Source organism: Drosophila hydei, unplaced genomic scaffold, assembly GCF_003285905.1.
Source record: "Drosophila hydei strain 15085-1641.00,03,60 unplaced genomic scaffold, DhydRS2 tig00008135-arrow-pilon, whole genome shotgun sequence".
In the NCBI taxonomy this organism is placed as follows: domain Eukaryota; kingdom Metazoa; phylum Arthropoda; class Insecta; order Diptera; family Drosophilidae; genus Drosophila; species Drosophila hydei.
Genome location: NW_022045844.1, coordinates 2,111,666 through 2,136,530, shown reverse-complemented (window position 1 = coordinate 2,136,530; position 24,865 = coordinate 2,111,666). Strand labels below are relative to the sequence as shown.

At 39.7% G+C, this 24,865-nt stretch overlaps 7 protein-coding genes across 7 annotated transcripts; 5 read left to right on the top strand and 2 right to left on the bottom strand.

Annotated features, from left to right (window-relative positions):
• Nucleotides 1-1,138: 1,138 nt before the first annotated feature.
• Nucleotides 1,139-1,741, bottom strand: LOC111592762. Its single transcript, XM_023305162.2, has 2 exons — nt 1,663-1,741; nt 1,139-1,591 (listed from the first exon to the last, which is right to left on the bottom strand). Exons 1-2 carry the CDS (start codon nt 1,678-1,680, stop codon nt 1,139-1,141), a joined length of 471 nt encoding a protein of 156 aa, XP_023160930.2. The 5' UTR covers nt 1,681-1,741.
• A 260-nt stretch (nt 1,742-2,001) lies between these two features.
• LOC111592746 lies at nt 2,002-2,986 on the top strand. The gene is made up of 3 exons (XM_023305143.2): nt 2,002-2,180; nt 2,252-2,690; nt 2,756-2,986. The coding sequence occupies exons 1-3, from the start codon at nt 2,033-2,035 to the stop codon at nt 2,883-2,885; spliced, it is 717 nt and encodes a 238-aa protein (XP_023160911.2). The 5' UTR covers nt 2,002-2,032; the 3' UTR covers nt 2,886-2,986.
• A 692-nt stretch (nt 2,987-3,678) lies between these two features.
• On the top strand, nt 3,679-4,612 carry LOC111592761. Its single transcript, XM_023305161.2, has 3 exons — nt 3,679-3,895; nt 3,957-4,413; nt 4,477-4,612. The coding sequence occupies exons 1-3, from the start codon at nt 3,679-3,681 to the stop codon at nt 4,610-4,612; spliced, it is 810 nt and encodes a 269-aa protein (XP_023160929.2).
• A 1,122-nt stretch (nt 4,613-5,734) lies between these two features.
• On the top strand, nt 5,735-6,610 carry LOC111592745. The gene is made up of 2 exons (XM_023305142.2): nt 5,735-6,314; nt 6,376-6,610. Exons 1-2 carry the CDS (start codon nt 5,761-5,763, stop codon nt 6,512-6,514), a joined length of 693 nt encoding a protein of 230 aa, XP_023160910.2. The 5' UTR covers nt 5,735-5,760; the 3' UTR covers nt 6,515-6,610.
• A 597-nt stretch (nt 6,611-7,207) lies between these two features.
• On the bottom strand, nt 7,208-8,308 carry LOC111592759 (integumentary mucin C.1). Its single transcript, XM_030225638.1, has 2 exons — nt 7,813-8,308; nt 7,208-7,722 (listed from the first exon to the last, which is right to left on the bottom strand). Exons 1-2 carry the CDS (start codon nt 8,306-8,308, stop codon nt 7,208-7,210), a joined length of 1,011 nt encoding a protein of 336 aa, XP_030081498.1.
• A 6,774-nt stretch (nt 8,309-15,082) lies between these two features.
• Nucleotides 15,083-16,200, top strand: LOC111592749 (cuticle protein 7). Its single transcript, XM_023305145.2, has 3 exons — nt 15,083-15,163; nt 15,233-15,364; nt 15,488-16,200. The coding sequence occupies exons 1-3, from the start codon at nt 15,149-15,151 to the stop codon at nt 15,866-15,868; spliced, it is 528 nt and encodes a 175-aa protein (XP_023160913.1). The 5' UTR covers nt 15,083-15,148; the 3' UTR covers nt 15,869-16,200.
• A 1,341-nt stretch (nt 16,201-17,541) lies between these two features.
• On the top strand, nt 17,542-18,443 carry LOC111592748. Its single transcript, XM_023305144.2, has 2 exons — nt 17,542-18,088; nt 18,145-18,443. The coding sequence occupies exons 1-2, from the start codon at nt 17,553-17,555 to the stop codon at nt 18,308-18,310; spliced, it is 702 nt and encodes a 233-aa protein (XP_023160912.2). The 5' UTR covers nt 17,542-17,552; the 3' UTR covers nt 18,311-18,443.
• The last annotated feature ends 6,422 nt before the right edge of the window (nt 18,444-24,865 follow it).

Sequence of the window (24,865 nt, the reverse complement as noted above, 5' to 3'; positions counted from 1 at the left end):
GTGAATATTTATAATAAATAAAAGGAGTTATTGAATATCGAGCTTAAAATGAGGCAAGGCTTGACTGAAGTAGAGAAAGGTAGTGTATGCTGCTGACCTGTTTTTAATAGCACAGAAACATGGGCTCTTTTGCCTTTCGAATTATCAAGAAATACTTGAAATATTTGGGCAGGAAAAGGAACTTTTTCATTTCAGCTGATGTAAACTGAAAATATGTAAAATAAGAATAAAATATGAACAACTTTGAACAGAATATTTATTATATTTGAGATACACTGAATGCATATAGACCCTATATTAAATTTATATATTATTATATTTATATATTATTATCAAAATTTGTTGATCATTCAGTAGCAGGCGCTGCATTGCCATCGAATATATAGAGTTATTATATTATTATTCAAGAATTTATAAATGGAATTGACTCCAGTTAAATTTGTCCGTTCTTACCTCTGTCTCTCTATCTACCTGCCTAGCTGTCTGCCGGACTATTTGTATATCTGTCTTTTTCTCTATCTCTCTGTCTCATGTCTTGGTCAAACCACTTGAACCTAAAGACTTCAATTACATGGACTTGGAGCAGCAGCTGCCAAATGTAGTACATAGATTGTTCTTAACTGTAATAATAATAAAATAAAAATGTTGCTGATTCTGATGACCATTTGCATAATGCGATTTCAGGGTCCAAAAATAGTTAGATGCATTAAGAAAAAATATAATAATAATATAACTAAACAATTTATCTGATTTGTTCCGCCCCAGAGGATATATCTCCAGCAATTGGATGATTCTAAGTGAAAAGCTCTGCAATATATAGTTGCTTTTCAATTTGCCACGCCCTCACTGGCCGTAACACGTTATAAGACGCTAATACCAAATAGTCTATATATTTCAAATTTGAACGCTTTAGCTTCAGCACACATAAACAAACGCAGATTACACAAGACTCTTTTCCCTTTCAACTGATGGACTTTATATAAAGATTAGACTTTCTGAATAGTTTAAATATTTCAATAAATATAAATATTTTTTCATAATTTTCCATAATTATTTGAATTAAGATTTATTATTTTTCGATTTGATTATAAAAGCATTAAGGAATCGAAGCAAACTTATTAAGATATCTAAGAAATGGTTAAGCTTGGGGCGCTGGCTTGTCGCACTCGTATTTTCCATCCGGGAGCTTGCAGCTCTTCACGCAGAACTCGCCGGAGTCGATGGCGCAGAAGGTGCCCTCTGGACAGGGATTAATTTGGGGGCTCAGCTCGGTGCCCATGCACATCTGGAAGGTGGTGCGACTGGTGCAGACGAACAGCTGGCTGCCATCGCAATCTCGGCAGTTAACATCCTTTTTGTTACAAACCGGCTCCACACCATCGCCTTCGAAAGGCTCCCAGCATGGATCCAGCAGATCGGTGCAGATCTTGCCTTTGCCACAGCTCAGTATACCGCCATTTTCAATCGGAGACTGATTGATGCACACTCTGTAATGGGTCTCGTCTACACAGGTTACATTGCTCTGCATGCAACCGCCGCAAGTGGCAGCGGAAACTGCGGACAGCATGCAGCTGAAAGCCACGAGGAGGATCTTTGGAAGAGACGATAAACAGTTAAAGGATGCATCCGTTCCTGCTCCCTTTCCCTTTGCAGCTCGCTTACCAAATTTGTCTGCAGCATTGTGAATGCTTTGTTGGCTTCGCGTTGAGCTAACTAATGAGACCATACAACACATGCCGCACATTTATATCAGCCAGCCGCAGCTTGCGAAACACTCCGATTTAGCTGTGGAAGAAACAAGAAGCTGGCAGAGATAATTGCCAGATTTTATGCTGGGCTTAGTATATTTACAGGAGATAGAGCTCCAGCGAGATTGCAGCAGCACGGTAGCTCGCATATTTATGAATGCTGTAGCATTGAGAGATAAAGAAAAATGGTGGCTGCCTCTGTCATAAAGATAATACCACCAGCAGCTCGGCAGCATTTAAAAGGCATGGCAACGGCATTCAGCTAGCTCAATTGCAAGCTGAAGATGAAGATGTCGCTGCTTCGACGCGTTGGGCTTTTGGCTCTGCTGGCCTTTTTGCTGGCACCGGCCGCATTTGTGGATGCCACCTGCGGCTATTGCTACGGCTCGCACACCTGCCTCAGCAATACCACCTTCCAGCTGTGCTTCAATAGTAAGTTAGTGCGTTGCACTTGCAATTGCAGATACTGTCGATCTCTAACCACAACGCTGCACCACCAACAGAAACTCCAAGTCCGGATCATAGCTTCACATGTCCGGATGATAAGCCAATTTGCACGCAATACGGCGATATTTGTATGGAAACGGATGTTCCGCCAGCCTGTGGTGATACTTCGAAGTGTAATCAGTGCGGAAATGGGGAAATCTATGCCTGCGCCTCCCTCACCACCTTTGGCAGTTGCGATGGCGGTGAACTGATGCCCGAAAGAAGCACCTGCCCCAACGAGTGGTTCTGCAGCATCAGAGGTGCGAGCATTGGAACCCCCTGTGTGTTAGCATGCGAGCCGGATGTTGACGACACTTGCGATCGCATTGACAATGATGCGGTAGCGACAACACCTGTCCCCAACACTACTCCTGGTGGTTCCACTCCCAACAGCTATTGTCAAAGTACTCAAATCGTTGGTAAATTCCCCTTAGCGAACGACGCAGTCTGCACCAGGTAACACATAGAATTCGATCTATATTTAGATATGTAACTGTATTGTAACTGAAATTTACTTGCAGCTTCGTCTACTGCTTCTTCCGGGACAACGTGTGGAACGGTGCCATATACAACTGCCCTACAAATAAGCCGTACTTCAATGCAATCTCCGGCTGTGGTGCGACAAGGCCAACTGGTGTAGGTTGCAAGTAATGAAGTTCGTCTAATATATAAATATATATATTTGAATATCGATTTATACCAATATTTACATAGCTCTAATTGTATAATAAAGCGTGACTTATCCCCATTAGCTATAGTCAAGTTATTGCTAAAGTCTTTTGCTTTCGTATGAACAAATTTAAGAGACTTAAGTTTGATATTTTCAGAGATATAATAAGCTTATCTGAAATGAAATTTTAAAATGAAGACAGAATAAATTAAAAAAAAACTAGATCAAGCTCAATTCCAGGGCAACTGCTAGTCGACTACTCAGACTCTAAAATGCTATAAATTGTCAATATTCTAGGGTATATGCTAGTCGATTTATTTTTAGCCAAGCCTTTAATCATATAGCTATTATATTTATTCTATAGCTATATATTTATTACTTAATTATTATCCATTAATTTATTTTTCCCCCCCCTTTTTCCACATTTCTAAGCCAACTTCGACTGAAACTTTAAGCATTTGGTCAATGGCCCGACTGCTACTCAAGTGTAGCATTATGATAGTGCTATTCCGCTCATTATCGCAGTGTTATGTTTTTCTTCTTTTGGTTTTTATGTTGCGATCATAAAACAGCGCCTGGCAATCAAGTGGAAAGCCAAAGCAAATAAAACAATTAGCATGCTCAAAGCTACATATGAAGAGTAGATAAACAATCAAAATTTCACTAAGCGAGATGACAACGTTTATAACACAGCTGACACGAGATTAGTGTTCTTTAGTAGAGGCAAAACCTTGACAGTGAACACAAGTCATTGCCGGAATAGAAGGTGAAACAATGGCCAAGGATCTAGCAACTGTGCTGCAAATTGGCTCCGCGGTAAGACAGAGCTTGACTTTACATCTATCAAGGATCATGGATCATAGAAAGGTCTTCTCTTGTTTCAAGCTTGTTTTAGTCTGTCTGCTGGGTCATGTGGTGGCGGACTGCAATGTTTGCCAGACGAATCAGGCTGCCTGCATCAACTCCACCTCCTTTTACCTGTGCTTCGGAGGTATTTGCTTGTCGATCGCAAGTTCTGTTCGAGTTTAATCAAGACCTGTCTTACCCTCTAGATGGCACACCGCATACGGATAACATTTACAGCTGTCTGGACGGCACCGTTTGCACCGCCCGCACCGCCATCTGTGTGCAGAAGAACGCGCTGTGGCCAGCCAGCTGCGGCGACACCAGCAAATGTGGACAATGCAGTGCGCATCGCAATCATAAGTTTGCCTGCTTGAGTCGGCACACGTTTCGGATGTGCTATGGAGCGGCACAGCCGACAGGCCCGATAGGCATTTGCCCGGCGGGCAACGCTTGCGATGCCGAGAGCGATGTGGTCTGTACGGTCGAGCGGGCAGGGCAAACTTTTACCTGTGACGTCCAGGATGACCTGGTAAGCAGCAGCACAGCTAGCCCAACGACAACAAGACCCACTGAGCCCAGCTCCATGACGGCGCAGCAGCTCTGCGAGCTCAAGGCTTACACAGGACTCTACGAGACCAGGCCACGTGATATCTACTGCAAACGGTGCGTTATACTTGACAACTAAGGGTTAAATGATCTCTCGCTAAACTAACATTATCTTCACAGTTATATAAGTTGCTACTTCAACAAGGCTGGCCAAATAAAAGCCGTGGAATATGAGTGCTCCGCAAATTCCTATTTCGAGGCGGAAACACAGCGCTGCGTTTACAAAGCGCCAGCTAATTGTACAGCTAGACCCTAATCATTATGTAATCAATAAATAAAAATAATAATTATAATACAAAATATAAAAAATATGATATTAGATGTAGAATCATTTATAATGATAAGATAATAATGAAAATAAATTAACTTTTCAAATAGACAATGATAATGAAAATGAAGATGATAATAAATAGCAATATTTCATGATGATGTTGCGCATGGTAATCTGATAATGATGATAATGATAATAATAATAATAATAATAATAATAATAATAAGAATAATAATAATAATAATAATAATAATAGTAATAATAATAATAATAATAATAATAATAGTAATAGTAATAGTAATAATAATAATAATAATAATAATAATAATAATAATAATAATAATAATAATAATAATAATAATTATAATAATGAAAAAGATAATCAAATAACAATAATGCTGGCAATGACAATGGCACAGATAATAATTATAGTGTCAGCAGTGTCAATGACAATGATAATTATAATAATTAAAATTCATTTCAATAAGCATTTAATATTTCAAATTTTTTCCAGCTCTACGCTGCTTTGATTATTGTTGTTGTTGCATTTGTTGGATCATCTGCATGCGGGTATGACCTGTGCCTCAAGTTCACAGATCTGCGCGTCATTCATGCTGCACACAGCCTGTTGCACAGCTGCCCAACAAAGTGTGAGGCGTGGTCGTGCCAGGCCGAGGGCAAAGGTGCTCGTTGAGCTGCAGGCAAAGGTCATGCTGGCATCAAACTTGTTGCAGTCCAAGCAATGCTATTGTGGTGCTGGCAGAGCATGTTTTCGACAGCATTGCACACGTTACAGCTCGCTCTAACTGTGCTCGAACAGTTCCAGCAGCAGAGTAGCTTCGGCCCAGATGTAGACTTGGCCTTAATGCTTGATTCTTAGACTCCAGTAAGAAACATAAATAGAAATTTAGGCGACCATTGTCAAAGCTTCAGCTTGGATAAGCCAATTTCAGAGGCAGCAGCAGCAGCTGCTTGTCTTATCAGCAGACCATAAAGAAAGCAACTCAACAAAATCATTGCGCACTTTCTTACACTGGTTTCGGTTTTCCCCACTTAGATAAAGCTAGAATGCAATTGCCTTTTGACTTTTAAGAGCTGTTGCAATGCAATTTGCATTGCAGTTGCAATTCGAGATGTGGCGTCTGCTCTTCATAGTCTTCCTTGGCATTTTGCTATGCAGTCTTGACTGTCAGGCTGCTTGCTATACCTGTGGGGCGACCAGCAATGTGGCCTGCATCTCGGACAGCCAGTTTCAGTTCTGTGCAAACAATCAGACCATTGGACCTATCAACTCGTGCCCCGCGGGCAGCTACTGCACCAGCCAGACAACTATTTGCGACAAGAACCCAGCACTTAAAGCCTGTGGCACGTGTGGCAAGTGCAATGAACAAGGCACCTTTGCCTGCACTGGGCCACGCACCTTCGCCCTGTGCCTGGGCAGTAGTCGGCCCTCGAACATTACGTCCAGCTGCACTGGGGATCTGGTGTGCAACATGGATCTGCCGGAGATATGTGGCAGTGCCGCAGTGACCAGTGCCACCTGCGCCGAACAGACTGCAACCACAGAGCCAATCACCACAGCCAGCACCACTACAGAGAGCACACCCCTATCCCTAGATGCCTTTTGCCGTGCCGCCTTCAAGGGCATTCCCATCCACGCCATTCCCAATGACAGAGACTGCACTAGGTAACATAAAACTTGGCTTTTTTATGTATATATTTAGTTTTTTATATTTTCTCTACTTTAGCTACATCTACTGTCGTTTCTATATAAATACATGGACTGGTCGCATTATTGACTGTCCGTCCAATAAGCCCTACTTCAATGGCCGCACTTTGTGCTGTGGCACTGTAAAAGCCACTCTTCCCGGCTGCTTGCAAGGATAATTGCTTATATTGCATTGGCAAATGTCATCAAATTTATTTCAGACAAAAGAAATTCTTTATGTACTCACTCACTAATTCCAGGAATTTGACTTTAGATAAGATTAGAGAAGATCTTAAACTTGTGATAGTCGTAAAGTCTATAAGCCATAGTGGTATAAAATTATAAAAAATAATCGTGTATAATAAATGTCAATTATAAATGCTGCTATAAAAGCAATCCCTTGCTTGAAATTCTTCCAGTATTTATCTGAGTACAGATTATATATATATAGTAGTTTGTATATAATTGTGGAGAAATGTTAAACAATAGATTACGTGCTATAGATCTGTAGACGTTTGACGAATTATAACTAGTCAAAATTAAGTATACGTAACAATAACTTTTGCCTTAGGCAAATAGATTTAAAGTAAACATTTCGTTGCATACTTTCAGGCGGCAATTTTTTTCTCTGCAACTCTTGCAATTTACACGGTTATTTCTTTACACTGTAATGCAATTCATTTAATTTAATATAGTTCTTCAATTTATTTACCCGAAAATTAAATTTCTTATAAAAATATGTGTACATAAGATGCAGACTCAGCACAGAACATTTTGAATCAATATGTGACCTGCTGCAGTGCGAAAGATTGCAGTGATAATGATAATGATAACAATGAATAGCAATTCAATTTCATCTAATATTTTATATTTTACTCCAGCTCTATGCCATTTAGACTTAGGCTAGCTATGCGACCCGTGCAGAGTGCGGGCAGCGCTGCAACGCACTGTTTGGTAGCGCTGTCGTAGTACGTGCTGCCCGGACAGGTGTACAGGCTGCCATACCAACTGGTGCCCACCCTGTAGCAGTAGATGTACTGACGACACGTGCTACTGGCTAAGGTGCCAACGGGAAAATAATCTGCAATCTGCATCTGGGCGCAATAGGCATTCGGATTGCTAGTGGTTGGAGCCACTGTAGTCGTTGTGGTGGTGAACGTAGGTGTAAAGCAAGTTGTTGGTATTGCGGTAACGCACAAGCGACTGGTCGGGTTGTAGTAAGTGCGTCCCGGGCAGGTGTATTTTTGTCCTCGCCAAACGCCGTTCAATAGGTAGCAGCTGATGTACTGCCGACAAGTTGTCTCCGTATAATTGCCCACAGCAAAGGGGCCACGCGAGCGCACAGCCGAGCAGTAGGCGTTGGCATTTTCCGTCGACGGCGTGGCTGGTGTGGTTACTGTTGTTGGTGTTGTGGGTGTCGTCGCTGTTGTTGGTGTTGTGGGTGTTGTCGCTGTTGTTGGTGTAGTGGGTGTCGTCGCTGTTGTTGGTGTTGTGGGTGTCGTCGCTGTTGTTGTTGTTGGATCATCTGCATACGAGCAGGTGGGCACAGCCTGTGTCGCCACAGATCCACAGATCAGCGCGTTGTTCACGTTGCACACATAGCCCGTTTCACAGGTGCCCAACGAAGTTTGAGGTGTGGTCGTGCCCAGGCAGAGCGCAAAGGTGCTCGTTGAGGTGCAGGCAAAGGTCATGCTAGCATCGCACTTGTTGCAGTCCTGGCAATCAGCTACTGTGGTGGTGCTACTCGGCTCGCAGAGCGCACCAGCCGCACCACTCACACACACATTGCCAGCGGGACAGCTGGTGGGTATGAGAGTGGGCAAGTTGGTTGCATCGCAAGCCTGAAGTTGAGTAGACGAATAGCAGGCCATGTTGTTGACGGCGTTGCAGACGTTACAGGTCGCACTGGCTGTGGCGAACAGGCAGAGCAGCTGCAGCAGGCAGCCAAGTAGTTTCGACTCAGTTGTAGACATTTTCACAATGTCTCATTTTTGGACTCCCATTGCTTAAATACAAATTTAGGCAACTATTTTCGGCTTCACCTTGTCAAAGCATCAATTTAGATAAGTATCTAACCTTGCTTGGAGGCAGCAACAACATCTGCTTGTCTTATCAGCCGGCCATAAAGAAAGCAACTCAACTAAATCTTTGCTGCACTAGGAATCTGGCGTGCCACATCGATCTGCCAGTGACAATTTCATTGATCGCACATGGCGCTGTGGCAATGTTAAAACTACGCTACCGTCTTCAAGGATAAATGTTCCTATTGCATTGGCGAATGTTATAAAACTTAAATTAGATAGAAATGATTCTTAACTAAATAAATATTGTTATATACCATTAGATTAGATCTTAAACTTGTCATAGTCGTAAAGCTTATAAGTCAAACGTTAAAACATAAGCGTATATAGTATATGTCAATTATTAATGTTGCCATTAAATAAGTTAGTGTACATTTTTCCTTGACTTTCTATGAGCTATTATGGAAACACAGATGCAGAAATGTTTAAATATAAATTACATAATATAGTTCTATAGCATTTAGCGAGTTATAAGCAGTAAAAATTAAGTATACGTAACAGTAAATGTTGCCATAGACAAATGAATTTGAAATACAAATTTCGTTGCATACTTTTAGGAGGCAAATTTTATTGCCAGTTTATTCTGCATGTCATAAAATAAACACGATTATTTCTGTACACTGCAATTGAAGGCACATATATCGAATAAATTCAAACAAGGTATACGTAATTGTTATATAAATTATAAATTAAGTAAATGCATTATTAACTGCTGTTATAGTCATATGGTTCTTAAGTAAATGAATCATTTCCTGGTATCTGATTGTACTGAAATAAGATCAGGTTTACCTAAGCTAAAATGTAATTTCTGATTAAAATATATAAGCTGATTTTTCACTCAGTGTGTAACCTGTTGTAGTGGCAAAGATTGCGTTTGCCTTGACGTTGACCGAGTAGACATAGCCAATGATAAAGTACGACTCACACGCCTTTGCTGCCAGCTATCACAGTTCATTCATTCATACAACGGAATCGTGCGTAACTTGTTTCGTTCGTGTTGCAAAATGTCAACGCAGCTTGACCAAGCAACTACCTAACAAGCTTACATATATAAATCGAAATAAAATAAAGTATGATAAACTTAATATACCCTAACGTTTACTTTTACATTTACTGACAGCGCTGTTTGTGCTCTGTTAACCTATTTCAAGTGTAATAAGTTGGCTTAGTTATAAATGTATTTCTTAAAATTGTTGAGGCTTCTATTCGTTAATTTACTCTGAGCTTAAGTCGAACGTGGTCTTGAAGTTAATATACACGCTAGGTTGGCAACATTGCGTGCTTGCTGGGCTATGATGGCTACATAAGTACCACAACGTAAATCAACTCTATTGGCCAGCAGCTGGCCAAAAACAAGTTCGTCGCAAACTTTATGCTACAGCTGCGATGAACTTGACACAATCTGCGACGGGTTACGGCTTGCTGCTGCTGCAATTGTTGTTTTTGTAGTTAGTTGAACTAATTGCGGGCAATGCAATTGCCAAAGTGTCACATAGTTTCACACATTACATAATGTTGTGCCAATTAATGCGCTCCGCTGATGCCCTATTGAGTCATTAGCTCTGGCCCATTAATCATGCAATCAGTTCATGGAGACTTGTGAGTGCCTGAGTTTATGGTAATAACAATAAAAACTGAAAGTGAAGTTTAAATTATAACTTAGAACTGCACAGCTGAGCTCAGCACGGAATCAATTTTGGGCCAACGCCTCGGCGCAAAGCTAAAAGATCGTTTTTTGAGGTGTGCGCGTTGGCAGTGTCCATTGTCTGGTGTAATTAATGATACATTAGAATTTATAAACAATAAAAAAAAAAACACGAAAACAATTCGAATTAGTTTGCCAGCAACTTCCTCATGGCGTTTAAAAACTCATTAGGCCTTTACTCTATTTTATTCTGCAGTACATATATACATATGTAATACCTTAAAAAATATATATAAATTCCACTACACACTTAATACTAAATTTGAAATTTGTTGTCTAAGTCTTTTGTTTGGTTAGCCAACACTAAAAAAATAGCTTTGTCCGCCAACCAGTTCATGGCAACCGCATAATGCAATTGCTACGTCACAACGACTGCAGCAGCAACTGCTGGTTGCATGCATTGTTATTCACACACCCACTAACCCACAATTCCGTTGGATAATCACGCTCAGCTTACTTTGCCCAATTCGACATTTTAATGCACTCGATTTGTGAGGCTGCAGCCACGCCCCAGCTGAACTAGTTTCCCAGAAGGCAAAAGAAGAAACAATTCAAATTGACTCATGATCCTAGGCTGGTACTTTTCAGCATGAAAGAGCATTGCCAAGTCTATTTGCCCACAGCTTGAAAGTTGATCTGAACTCTTCAGTTGCTGTGGCCTGGCTCAGTCATATTTGGGCATTTGTTGGCCATTTGTCGGGTTGGCCAGCAGTTGGCGCAAATGCTGCTGAAAACTCGTGAACGCCCTGACTAAATGTACATAAATTTTAGATTGTACGCTGGGATTATGTTTATTCTGGTTTTATTCGCAGCATTTAATGACTGTTTTATGGTCGATCGCCGCGGCAACACTCTCAACAAAGAGTGCCCGACTTGTCGTTGATGTTTAGTCATTTCTATTCAAATATAGCTAAATTTATATATATATATATGTGTGTGTGTAGACGCCTCCCCTGGCAATTACTTGCGCTGCTGCAGTACTTTCGAAACTGCTCGCCTCGGTTGCCAGGGCAGCCGCCAGCCTCAGCTACATTGTTAGCTTCAGCTATTGGCATCGACAGCAGAAAACTCGCTCGGTTGGTCTGCATGACACAATTTGTTAACTAGATTCATATGTAAGACTTCACTCTCTCTCTCTATCTATCTATGTCCCTCTCTTTCACAAATTCATCAGCTCCTTTCTCTAATACGTCTCGTAAGCTGAAGTCCACCCAAGTTAAGCTGAGAACAATTCACAATGTGCCACGCCCACAGCCTAAATGCATTGCTTTCAGCTCAACATCAAAGGCGCATTGCAGAACACACAAAACCAAAAAAAAAAAAGGTCAGTCAGCTAGTCAAACAGGAGGAGCCATGTCGTTGCCGTCGCCGTCGCCTTCGAGACAAGCTCAAGATGTAGCTGGCCATGCTGGACATGCGAACATCTTCTCGTTGTTATTGTTTGGCAAATTGAATTTAGTAAGCTGGTAAGCCACCCACACACACACACACAGACATACGCAGCGGCAGCATAATTCGAAGTGGTGTCAAAGTACACCCAGAGAGCCCTCAATCTGTGATTATGGCTGCAGCCGCAGCCACACGTCAGTTGTGTAAGCGATTGCCAACGATTGCTGCTGTGGTTGGCAAAACGAGAACGTCAACAGTGGCGCGGTGGTGCAGTGGTGCAGCGCTGCAGTGGTGTCACAGATCATAAGAAGCGGCATGCCGCAAAAGCCAGCAATTGAGACACATTTTTTGCCACAGCAAATATATAACATTTGCTTGATCATTTCGGTGAGCAGGATATAGTCATGATATGGCTATGGTCCGCTTGCTGAGTCATTCGAGAGATCGACGTGCCGATCTAACAATGGTCTAGACCATATCGAAAGCCAGAACAATCACTACAAACAATGACAATGCCAACAATTATTCAAAAACAAGTTCGATACGGCTTACAGAGGAAATGTTGTAAGGCTGGCGCAGCTGCCACGCCTACTGGCCGGGTCTATGGTTGTGCAGCATTGCGAAAAGCAACTGAAACTGAAATCTAAGAACACAAATTGGAGCTTGCTCTTGGCAAATTGAGCGTTTGCTTTAGCTAACTTCCTCCCCCTGCCTCTCCGCCCACTCCATTTGCTTAACAGCGCCAAGGCCGTTGAGGGAGACCCCCTCATAAAAGCCATCGTGATCTACTATGCGACACGATTGCTCAGATTATATTATACTACCTGAGCCCATTCTGTGCGCCCTGTGTAATTGTACAGCAGATCAGCCACGCCCACTGCCGAGCTGACTTTGACATTAAGCTGTCCGAAAAGCTAACGAAACTTCAGTTTGATATTGAATATTGTTCGAGAAGAAAAGCTGTCAATAATCAACTGAAATACTGTATGGCTTGAAAGTTATTTTGATCTTAAAGTGGATGCACTTTGCCTCTCAATTGATTTGTTACAGTAAATCAAAATGCTTTCAGAGCAGTTCAAGGCTGCGTCTGCTTAGCGGATAGTCAGAAATAAAAGCAAACGAAGCAGAGGCTTAGATATTAATTGAAAGTATATTAGAAGCTTAAAGATAGCAAAGATATTTTATCTACTAATTTAGAAGTGATATTTAAGCAATTGTTTAAAGAAATAATAATTTTAAATATTGTTTTTATTTTTAACAAATTTTTTAATCAAAGACTTGTTATTAGTGCATGAATTAGTACAAAGAAAATGTTTTCTGATTAAATTCTATTGCTTGAGTTTGACTTTTGTTGTGAAAGCCAGTCGAAAGTAGTATATTAATAGATATAAATTTAAAGAATATATATTAGTTATGTTGATAATAATATTGGTAACTCTAACTCTAAAGATATCTCTTTTATATATATGCATGCATTACCATAACTTAATCATAATTCTTAAAACTTTTTGTCAAATTATTTGTCAGAGCTGTTAGTCTCTCTAGCTGCCAGAGCTCTCTCTGCTTATATAGCTAATTATATATTTTTTCATAAGCTTTAGAGCAGATATATATAAAGGAAATGTCTAGATCTTTACACTAAAATGATAAAAAATGGAATTTTGCTGCTGAAATTTGAAGATTAGCAGCTGAAGTCTATCGATTATGAAATTTCAGCAAATCACAGCATAAAGATCCCAGCATAGCACACACCCACACAGACACACAAAATTCACTTTGATAATGACCTGCACTTTTGTGGAACACATTTAAAAACTATTAAGCATTATCTTGTCGGCGCTTTTGTGAATTATTTTTCCATGCTCTTTTCTTTTGGTCAATCTTTGTGGTATTTGATCGACTTCATTCATTTCTATTGGTAGCCGCAGTACAAGGTCGCCACGTAATAAATTTCAAATGCAGTTCTTTTGTGCCCAGCCAGCCATGGGAATAATAATACGAAGAGCAATTGTTAAATTGCTGTCGAAGTTTTCGTGCCCCAATGGATTGCTTGTTATAATTTATACTTAATTATTTTAATTTATAACTTGGTTGATTTGGCTACCTGAACGAACTGATACAATATAGCATTTCCTTTTCGCTGCCAGAAGTGGACACAGGCAGCGAACTTGTTTAGCTGTTTGCATATATTACAAAACAACGAGCAACAAATTTGCCACTCAATCAACAGCAGAGACAACAAAAGTAGCAGCAACAGCAGCAGCAACTGGGCAACGCACACAAATTGCTTTAATTGCAACAAATTTTGCGAGCACTCGACGTCTGCTGGAGCTCGCTTCTGTGTGTATGTCTATGGTAGGCGACTAGCCAGCCAGGTTGCCATGCAACAATTGTTAGAGTCAAGCACCCGCATCAAGAAATATGCCCAAGCTTCAAGTGTTTGCAATTCCCACCACTCAACGCCCAACACCCAATCGCAGACAGCATCCAACCTCATGAGAGACTCGATTTGCGTTTATGTTCAAGCTTTCAGGTTGATCGTTTCCACGAATCCGCTCGTTGCTTCTGAACTTCTAGCTCTATGCATTTCGCAGACCGGATCTAATGTGAAACACGACGCTAGAATTGCCGCAATGAAAAGGAAACGAGCAATATGGCAAAACTCTAATACCAATATGAGCCAGAGCAACAGCAACAACAATAAACACGTTTGTAATTGTCTTCATGCCCGGTCGTCTAGCCCCCACACACAGCACACACTGTCCGAGGCAGACACAGTGGTTGTAAAGTAATTTCTGTATATGCTAATGTAAGCGAACAGTTAAGATGCTCTAAAACACAAATCTTGCTTAACGAAAATTAAAAATCTACTTAAATTTAGTACGGTTTAAGTCTGTAAAAACAAAGCATATGCCTAGCTGGAGGTCAGCAATGTGCCTGACTCAGTCACAAATCAGTCAATGATTTGGGTGAATAGAAGGAAGCTCTTTAAAATCAATTTAAGCTTGAATAATTTCAAGCTATTTCAATTAAGTTTGCCTCAATGAGCATATTTCATGTATATCAAATATTGTATATCAAATATTGTATATCATATATTGTATATCAAATATTTCTTACACAAGAATGTTTGTATTCAAATAGAAAATATTTAGGAGAGTTAAGTTTTAGTTACACTTATTCTACCACAACTGACGAATGTTCATTAAAGTGCAATGCAGAGCGAAGCCAAGATACAAACCACATTAACAGCAGCAGTTACAGCAGCAGCAGCAGCAGCAACTTAAGTCTGACTGAACTTCACTCTCGTTTTCACAAAAGACATAAAATAATTGCCAGTCAGCGACGGCGCTGACGTCGCTATACTTGTTGTTGTTGTTGTAGTTGTTGCTGTTGTAGCAACTTCTTAAGCTTCAATTGTTGCTGCCGCTGCTGCCGCTGCTGTTGACCGCTCGTTAAGTCGTTCGTTCGGCTCTCGGTTTAATCGTGTGGCGTTTGGCCTGCTCGCTCGGGCGTTGTCTTTGTATATAAGAGCGGCTTGCTTCTTGGTTCTAGTTATCAGTTGAATCCAGCTCAACATATCGCACACACGCGTCTCTAACAACCCAACAAAAACCGCCAACTCTAAAATCCTTAAAATGGCTTTCTTCAAAGTGAGTGCGAGCGAGCAACATTGTGTCTAGTGTCTGCATTATAATAATTGTGTTCCATTTTTGTGACAGTCTCTGATCTGCCTGGCTGTCGTTAGCGTTGCAGCCGCCGGTGTCCTCCATAGCGGCCCCGGTCTCTATGCCGCCGCTCCTGCTCTGGGTTATGCTGGCCATGGACATCCTGATGAGGGTCTGGATTATCATGTAAGTGCTTTGCAGCAGCTGTAACTGAAGCTGAGTGGCTGGGGGATCTGTGATGCTGCCATTTAGTGCGAGTTGTCTCAGCGTTGACACCAAATCTTGTTTCTCTTTCTCATCGCTTGGTAGGCCTATCCCAAGTATCACTACAACTATGGTGTCGCTGACTCCCATACCGGTGATGTGAAGTCGCAGCATGAGGTGCGTGATGGTGATGTTGTCAAGGGCTCGTACTCTCTGGTGGAGCCTGATGGTTCCGTGCGCACCGTGGAGTACACCGCCGACGATCACAATGGCTTCAACGCAGTCGTTCACAAAAGTGCACCCACTGTCCATGCTGCGCCCGCTATCCACGCTGCCCCACTGGTTGCCCACGCTCCTGCCATCGCTAGCCATGTGTCTGCCGCTCCAGCTGTGGCCTATGGTGGCTCTGTGGCGCATCAATACGCCGCTGTGCCCGCTTACGGCTATGCCACCCACAATGCACATGCGCATGTCTCCCACTACTAAGCGATCTACTTGGAACAACAATCTACCGCCCCACCTGCCCGCAACCCATACGTCACGCCCATACTTTCATATTTATTAAACACACGCTGACACGGCCAACCCATTGTAAATTAGCTTCCAGCATCACCTGCTCAATACTCAAGTCACTCTGTAGATAACTGCGAAACCATCCGATTGCATCCCTCTTGTTCGTCTCTGTCTCACGCATACACCCATACACACTCACATACCACGAGCCACGCCATTGCATAAACGAAAGATGATCATGAAGTCGAAGATGATGATGAACAGAAGAACTCCGCATGGAATATACATACACAAATATAAATTGGGAATTTATATTTTGTAACATGTCTCATACTTACTTAAACTTTAATTGAAACTGCGATAAAATGCTATAAATATAAAATGTAGTGAATTACAAAAATCCAAAGCAACAACTTTTACTTTCCCATCAGACACACAAATATATTTATATATATATATACATATATATATAAACATAATAATAGCTTCAGTTAGTTCTCAGCATGTTCGTACTTGACTTTTAATTGTTCATCATTTACATAAGTCAGCTAAGCTAGCTAAGATGCGATAATTGCGCAGCTCATGATCATAATCATGATCATATGATTGACAATTATGGGTTAGCTAATTTATAGGTAGTTATCAAAAGGTGAACGTATAGAAATAACCTAGAGCTATTAGTATTACTAAGCACTTTGAAAGGAGGAATAAATTGAGAATCTAATTGATAGAATTTTCAATTATTATAAATATAAATTAATAGATGATTAGAGATCTCTTTAGGTTAAAATTTCTGTTAAATATTAAAAAAAAAAACTCATAAATAAATTAAGTTAGGAATATATTGAATTTATATAGACTCATATACCTGACTTCTCTTTTCTCATAGACATAAACGATAGATAACCTTTAGGTTAACCAAAAAACCAAAGGTCATCTTGAACAAGTCAGCTCTTAAGAAAATCTTACATTAAGAACTTCTGCTATGTCGATCAGGAATGTTGCTATTTGGAAAAGTTTTATGGCCACTAAATTAAATATTTATATTCAGTCTACTTTTACGCCAAATAGTTTTATATTTAACTTACAATCTACTTTTAGGCTAATTTGTGGATTTTGTCTTTTAAATATTTATGTTCCACACTTTACAAAATGTAATTAAGTATACGTAGTAACTCACACTAGAGCTGAGCATACACCGAGTAAAAATTTCATTGCCTACTTTCAGGCGGCAACTTTTATTACCAGCGCTCACTTCATGTAACGCAATTCAAGCCGTTACTTCTTTCGCAGTGCAACTTAAGGCACATCTCTTGATTAAATTCTTCAAGCAGTCAACAAATTAAGTCAGTTTAAAATCAAGTATACGTAATTGCAATTAATTAAAAATTAAGTATACGTAAAAAGCTCAAGGTAATTCGTAGAGAAAATTCCATTGCCTACTTTCAGGCTTCAACTTTTATTGCCAACTCATATTTAGTTTTGCAATTTAAACAACTAATTTGTTAATACTACTCAATAAAATCTGCAGTAAGGTAAAGAATGACTTCAGTAATGCCTTTATGATTGTGCTTAGGTATCTCATATATAGAGATAAGATAAAATTAGATCTTAAATGCACTTGCATTGCCTGGCAGCGATGCAGTTGTGTTCGAAGATGCTGTGCGTGTGGCTGCTGTTGCTGGCTTTGAGTGTCCTGGATTGCCAGGCCGATTGTAATGTGTGCTCCGTATCCTCCAATGTGGCCTGCGTGTCGGAGACACAGTTCATGTTCTGCGAAAATAATTTACCCGTTCAGCCAGTGAATAGCTGTCCGTCGGGACTGTTCTGCACGGCTCAGGGTTCAATTTGCCAGAGCGACAACACGTTAACATCGTGCTCTGGCTGTGGCAAATGCAACGACGCAGGTAGCTTTGCCTGCATGGGTGTTCGTACGTTCATCCTGTGCCTCGGCTCGAACCAGCTATCGCAAATCTCAGGCAGCTGTGCACCAAACTATGTGTGCAACATGGACAATCCCAACATTTGCGGCACTGCATCGAATGGCTTCCAAGCCACCTGCCCCCTCGTCGATGATGAGCTGTCAACCACAATAGTTCCGGGCGGTAATATCGATGCGAATACTTATTGCAGATATATCCAGCAGGCTGGACGCTTTCCCTATGGCAGTACGCTCGAAACCACCTGCAAACAGTGCGTATTATGATCTAACTCCGATTCATTTAGTCGACTTCAATTTCTACGTTTAGATACATTTATTGTTTTATGAACGGCACCATTTGGTACGGGGGCCTCTACAACTGCCCGGGAAGTACATATTTCCAGCCCAGCGCGCATTTGTGCAACACCTCAATTCCAACAACCTGCACCTCAGCTGTGCGCAGCTTGCAACTGCTGAATTTGCGATTGCCCTAAATGAGAATAAACCAATCGATGCCAGCTGAATGGAGGTCAGCTAATGAACTATTTGTTCATTAAAAGATCAAATATTGTTTGTATTTAGTCTTATAAATATAGCCTCAGCACTCGCTTAATGACTTATTCTTAGCCAGCTAATGAGTTCTTTAGGCCACTTTATTAATAGGTATTATTCATAATTCTTCGCCTTGGCTAAAGTGTATCTATAATGCTTAAGAGATCTTAACACGCTTCAATATGCCATTTGCTTGCCTGACAATATAAATCACTGCGAAAAAAGCGTTTAGCGGGCAAAAAGCAAACGCCTACAGCGAGATTAACACATTGTCAGACTTTATATATATCTATATATATATGAATACTATATCAATCCTAAAAATAAGCGCATTAGGCGTTGTCGTCCACAGGCTGAGGCCTAAAATTAAATTCAACGCGAATATTTTTTTTAACTTTTTTGTGTGCGCAGACCGCAAACGAATGCCACATGGGGCATGCCCCGCCCTAGTCAATTGAAATGCGCATTGTGCACGTGTAGCTGGAGCCAAACTATGTTGATGCGTGTTTGGCTGCGGGCTATTGGGTTTCGCATTCGAGGCGTGTGAAATCGAAACCATCGAAATTGAAAACACTCAATGAAAAGTTTTGCGGCTCAGCCTTGGATTGAATTGCATTTCCCTAGCCAGGCCCAGACCCAGCTAGACCCCGACCAAACTTCTGCGGCCCCTGTGGCCACGTAACTGACCCACATCAACTGCAACAGAGTGCAAGAGAGGAAGCCAACTTACTCGCTCTGTCTCTCTCTCTCTCCCTTTCTCTCTCTGCTGCCAAACAATTTTTATGGCATGTGGCAAAAAAGTTTTGCCTGAACCTCACACAAAAAAAATATTGAGAGCACATTTCATAATTGTGCACGAGCAAGCTGCTTGTTGGGGCAGGGCCAAAAGTTTCCAGGGCCAGGCTAGGCCAGGCCAGGGCAGGCCAGCACAATTTTCAAGGTGCAGCGCGGCAAACGCGGCGTATGCGTCATAAATGCCATAACATGCAGTCGCTTGTCGCCTAGCAGGAGCCCAGCCAAAATTCTAAAGGAATACAATTAAGCGAAAATGGAAAATTTTAGTGGGAAATTCCTTTCGCGTGCTGCTCATGAATTGAATACTGCAAGCGAAAGGGCGAAAGTTTTATTTATGTTCAATCGAGTTAAATCTGGGAAGCTGCGACTTTTGTGACTGTGTGTTTGTAAATATGAATATATGTGTGTGTAAGTGTATGCTGGAATAATGCTTTGGTCTTTTTTACCATATAAGCAACCTCAACAAATTGCTAAATTAATGCTCTATGCGACTTTCAAAGATTTAGATCTGAGATTTGGCTGACTTTATTAGAAGTGCAGATACGAGTTAAGAAGGAATCCTTTTCTCATTCTCTCTTTATATGCATTTTTCTCACTTCCTCTCTGTCTCTTCCTTTCCCTCTGTCACTCCCTGTATCTGGCTTTCAATCTTTAAAGCTCTTTCTCTCTGCATTTATTCTCTCTTTATGAATCCCGCTCAATCTCCTCTTTTTTGAAAATTAAATATATATTTTTTATTTCATCAAATGCAATTCAAAATGTAGCGCATCGCCACGCCCACTTGAGCGATTCGTACATGGCTCAATATCAGTTAAAGTGTTTTAGTTTTAGCCAACTTTATGTGCTTTTGCCAGATAGATAACTGGGCCTTAGCTATGAACAGCCGTCAGCCCACACACTAGACTGCACTCAGCGCTGATGAATTCATTAATTATATTTTTTATACCCTGAACCCATTGAAAATGGGCAATCAGGGTATAATGGTTTTGATAAAATGTATATAACAAACAGGAGGGGGCTTGGCAGACTACAAAAAGTATATACATATATAATATATATATATATTATATATATAAATATATTTAATATATTAAAAATTAATGAATAACAAGCACATGGATAAATGTTTGCTAAATAGTCTATTTATGTATTACAAAAAGAAAAATTAGGAAAATTTTCTTCCTTTAAAAATTTCAAAAATGTCTAAAATAAATAAAAGAATAAAAAATCAGAATAAAAATTAAAAATAAAAAATTTAAAGTAATTTTTATATTTATATATGTATACCTATATAAAATATTTATATATACCTATATTAAAGAAATATTTATATATACCTTTAAGAATTATTTATTTAGGTATCTCCTAGTCAGGCAACCAGAGTAGAGCTTTTTTACTTATTTCTAATAGACTCCGTCAGTTGCTCAGATGTGGATGTCCTTCGTCGTTAGAGCCGTGCCGTCTGGACTAATTAAATTACATGCCTAGAGTCCAACTCCAGCTGGCTGCCAAATTCGATTAATGCCTGTCATAATCTTAAAGTTATATAATAATAAAATAATAAAATAAAATAATATATAGCTACATGTGAGGCTGCTGCTTGAGTAAAGTTATGAACTGCTCCTCAAGCTCTATCTCGGATGCCTTGTTCGGAGCTTTCATTGTTTTTATATTTCTGTTATCATTAGCTTGTGAAACTTAAATGTGTGTGAGTGTCACTATGTTGAGACTATTAAATGCAGGCACCGCTCTGGCTCAGTATGTAAGCCACGACAAGAACAACTACAACAAACAAGAGCCTTAGATCCAAGGCAGCCTTCGAGCTATCAACTGTCATATTCTCCTGGCTTAAAGCAACACTGCTCCCTCTCTCTATCTATATACTATTTGATTGTAGAATGAGGGCAACAGCAGCAGAGGGAGAGAGAGAGAGAGAGAGTCTTTAAATAGTTGCAGACAACCCGCTGTTTTGCATATGAACATTTCTGGGCCAGTTGGTGGTGCGGGTGGTGCCACAATATGCTCTATTCGACTATTTCCCCTTCGCTAGGCACTGCGTTTAATTAAAGTTCTATTTTCATTTGTTGTTTTGGCTTTGGGCAACAAAAAATGTGAGAGTGGCGCCTGCCTGGGCGGCCCATCACAGCCACCCGGAGCCACCACCCGCCCCCGCCCACTGCTTTGACCACCTGCCGGGCAGCGCTGCCCCGCTGCAACTGTCGTTGGCGGCCGCAATTAATTTACTTCGCTTCGTTTTATTCATTGCGCCAACTTTATAAACAATCCCCAAATGGCCAAAAGCCTTCTGCCGCTGCTGCTGCTGCTGGTGTTGGTGCTGCTGGTTTGTTTATGCATCAATTGGGTTAATCACTTGAACAGTGCATTAGATGGGAGTTTAGTTATGTTTACTTCTGTTTCCTCTCGCCATTAGCCAGAGAGATCGAAAGTTTATACTATGGACATGGAAAGTTGTATTTTAGTGCGGATTAAAATGCATGCTTCTGGCATGAAATGGAATTTATGCTGTTTATCAATAGAAATATTGGAATTAATGCCGGAAGGAAAATAATCGCTTCAAATAATTTTCATTTTCACAGTTCATAGCTTCTGAATAATTCATTGTTGTTGTATTGTTTTTAACATTTTTATTATTAGTAATAGGGTTCGTATAGGTGTTACTATAAGTATTAGCATTAGTATAAGAATAAGTAAGTATAAGTATGTGTTACTATCAGTATAAGTGTAAGTTTTTGTATAAGTTGTAGTATTAGTATTATTGTAGTATAAGTATTAATATAAGATTCAGTATAAGTAAAGGTGCTACTATAAGTATTAGTGTAAGTATTAATATAGGTATAACTATAAGAATAAGTATAAGTATAAGTATAAGAAAAAGTATAAGTATAAGTATAAGTATAAGAATAAGAATAAGAATAAGTACTAGTATAAGTATAAGAATAAGTAATAGTATAAGTATTAATATAAGCATTAGTATACGTATTAGTATAAGTATAAATGCTAGTATAAGTATTCGTGCAAGTATTAGTATAAGTATTAGTATAGGTATAAGTATAAGTATAAGAATAAGTATTAGTAGAAGTATAAGAATAAATAATAGTATAAGTATTACTATAAGCATTAGTATAATCATTAGTATAAGTATAAGTGTAACTGCTAGTATAAGTATTAGTGTAAGTATTAGTATAAGTATTAGTATAGGTATAAGTATAAGAATAAGTATAAGTATAAGTATAAGAATAAGTAATAGTATAAGTATTAATATAAGCATTAGTATAATCATTAGTATAAATATAAGTATGAGTATAAAAATTGATATAAGTATTAATATAAGAAGCGCTTTGAGTAGTCTCATTAGAAGTAGTCAAATTTATTATATAATTAGTTATATAAATAGTTGTATAACTTCTATCATACTTTACCTTCAAGTGTTAGCACGTGAATATGAATACTACTGCGATATTACGTCCATTTCCATCCTGGAAATACTCGCGTATTCTTACCCATATCTCATTATTCAAATACAACTTTCAACTGCTGCCCCTCAGGTCTATTTAGCACCTGATATGTGTAAACAGTCTGAACCTTTAATTATAAAGGTGTCAAAATTAGAACACGGCTTAATAGCCGCCTATAGCGAGGCCCAATACAGCAATAACAATGGCAACCAGAGGGTAGAGGGTTTCAGCCTGGGCGGCAGGTCAAGTACACGAGCATGTCAAAAAGTTTTGACGCAGTTATGTGTGTGTTGGGGTCAACGGAGGCGCTGCCGCCCATCAGAAAGCCAAACACTCACTATTATTATTCTATAGTGCGGCATTGTTGTGGCATGTGAACTCACCGAGGTCTACGCCCACAAGAATGCAACAGCAGAGAATGCCTGGCATGTGTTGGCCGACCTGTGCAGGTTGCCTGCACCAGGTGCAAGAAAGGAAGGAAGGAAGGCTGTACGGTATGTAAGGAGGGACGGAGGATGAAGTCAACAGGAAATGCGCATAATGAAGCGCTGTGGAAAATGTGCTAGCATGTGGCACCGTATGGCAAAGGACAGTGACTGACTGACAGAATGTCAGACAGACGGACTGACTGACTGACTGACTGGTTGACTGGTTGACTTATTGATGTGCAGACTGATAAACTGATATGCAGAGACTGCCGCTCATACTGCGGCATGCGGCTGCATCCTGTCAACAGCTCGGCGCAAACTCTAATGATTGCGGCTATTGTTAAAAAATTGAAGAGCTTGCCACAAATTGCGGCCTGATTATGAATGAATGACAACATAAATAAAATCAATTGTAAATAACCCATGGAATAACTAACGAATGTTCATATGAACAATTTGTCGCCTTCTCACTCTCCCTCTCCCTCTACACATTTGGATAAATGCGCTTTAAAAACTTTGTCAATTTCCGTATTGAATTTAATTGCTCATAATAATAATGATTGTTGAGCGGCGTGCGATAAGCTGCTGCCAATCGGCTTAACGCATAATACAAATGCTTAACTTTCAAATTGAAATGAGCCAACGAATCAATAAATGCGGCTTTAAAATTCAATTTGCATTTTGCATATTGAATGCAGCGTTAAAGCAGTCCAAAATGTTTGTTAAGCGATGAGTTGTTGAAATGGAAATAATATACAAAATAGTTAACCAGAATGAAAGCTTGAATTATTGATTGATAGATGGGCAATTATTGACATTGATACAGCGACGTGGGTTTTGTGTTAGTTCAGATTTGGTTTTTGCAACTGATACGACAGCATCAATCGGAGATTCATTTGCATCTGAAGCCACTGTATATACTAGTTAAAAGTCAGCTTAGTTTCAGATACTTTAAGATGAACTAACTTATTAGTTATTCGAACACAAATACATTAGCTATTCTAACTCTCGAGGTAGTAAGTCGCTTGTGCTACAACAGCTTTGCATGACTTCATCACTTTTTGAACTGTGCTCTGAGACACTCTTATAAGACTTAACATAAACAGCCATATATCTACAATATTTACTCAGATTTCAGTTGATCACAATACAAATAGACTCGCTGTCTCGGGCATAATAAAAAATCTTATAGTGTGACAACTTGGCATTGCAGCATCAAGCGCTAATGCATTAGATTGTGTAATGAGCACGTCCAAATGTGGAATGAATGCTTTTTACCTTTTAGATATTCTATGATAATGCGTCATATTTACTCGTAGTAGCTTACTGCTCAAATCTGTTGAAATATAACAAATATATATATATTTTTAAATATAACTAGTTTCATTACAGCATCAATCAGTAATTTATTACTCTGTAGACTTTACAAATTTACTAATTTATTTCAGAGACATTTCCACAATCTAACATATATTTTTTTCATAATAATTCATAATACTTTTTATGCCAAAGTCGCTTAGCTCGAACGCCCTTAAATACAACAACATTCATAACAGCATCAATCGCTAATGCATTAGTCTATGAAACAGGCTTCTGAGCAAATCGATAACAACTCAGAGTACTTTTAGTTACTCCACGATAAATTTATATATTTATAAATTTATATATATATTATATATATATTTATTTGTAAGTCAGTTATAATTCAAGACTCTTACAGTTCGATCAATCATCATCAATCACTAATGCATTGCCCCATACAAGTCTTCATACTTTTGAGCTGCATTAACACCTAATG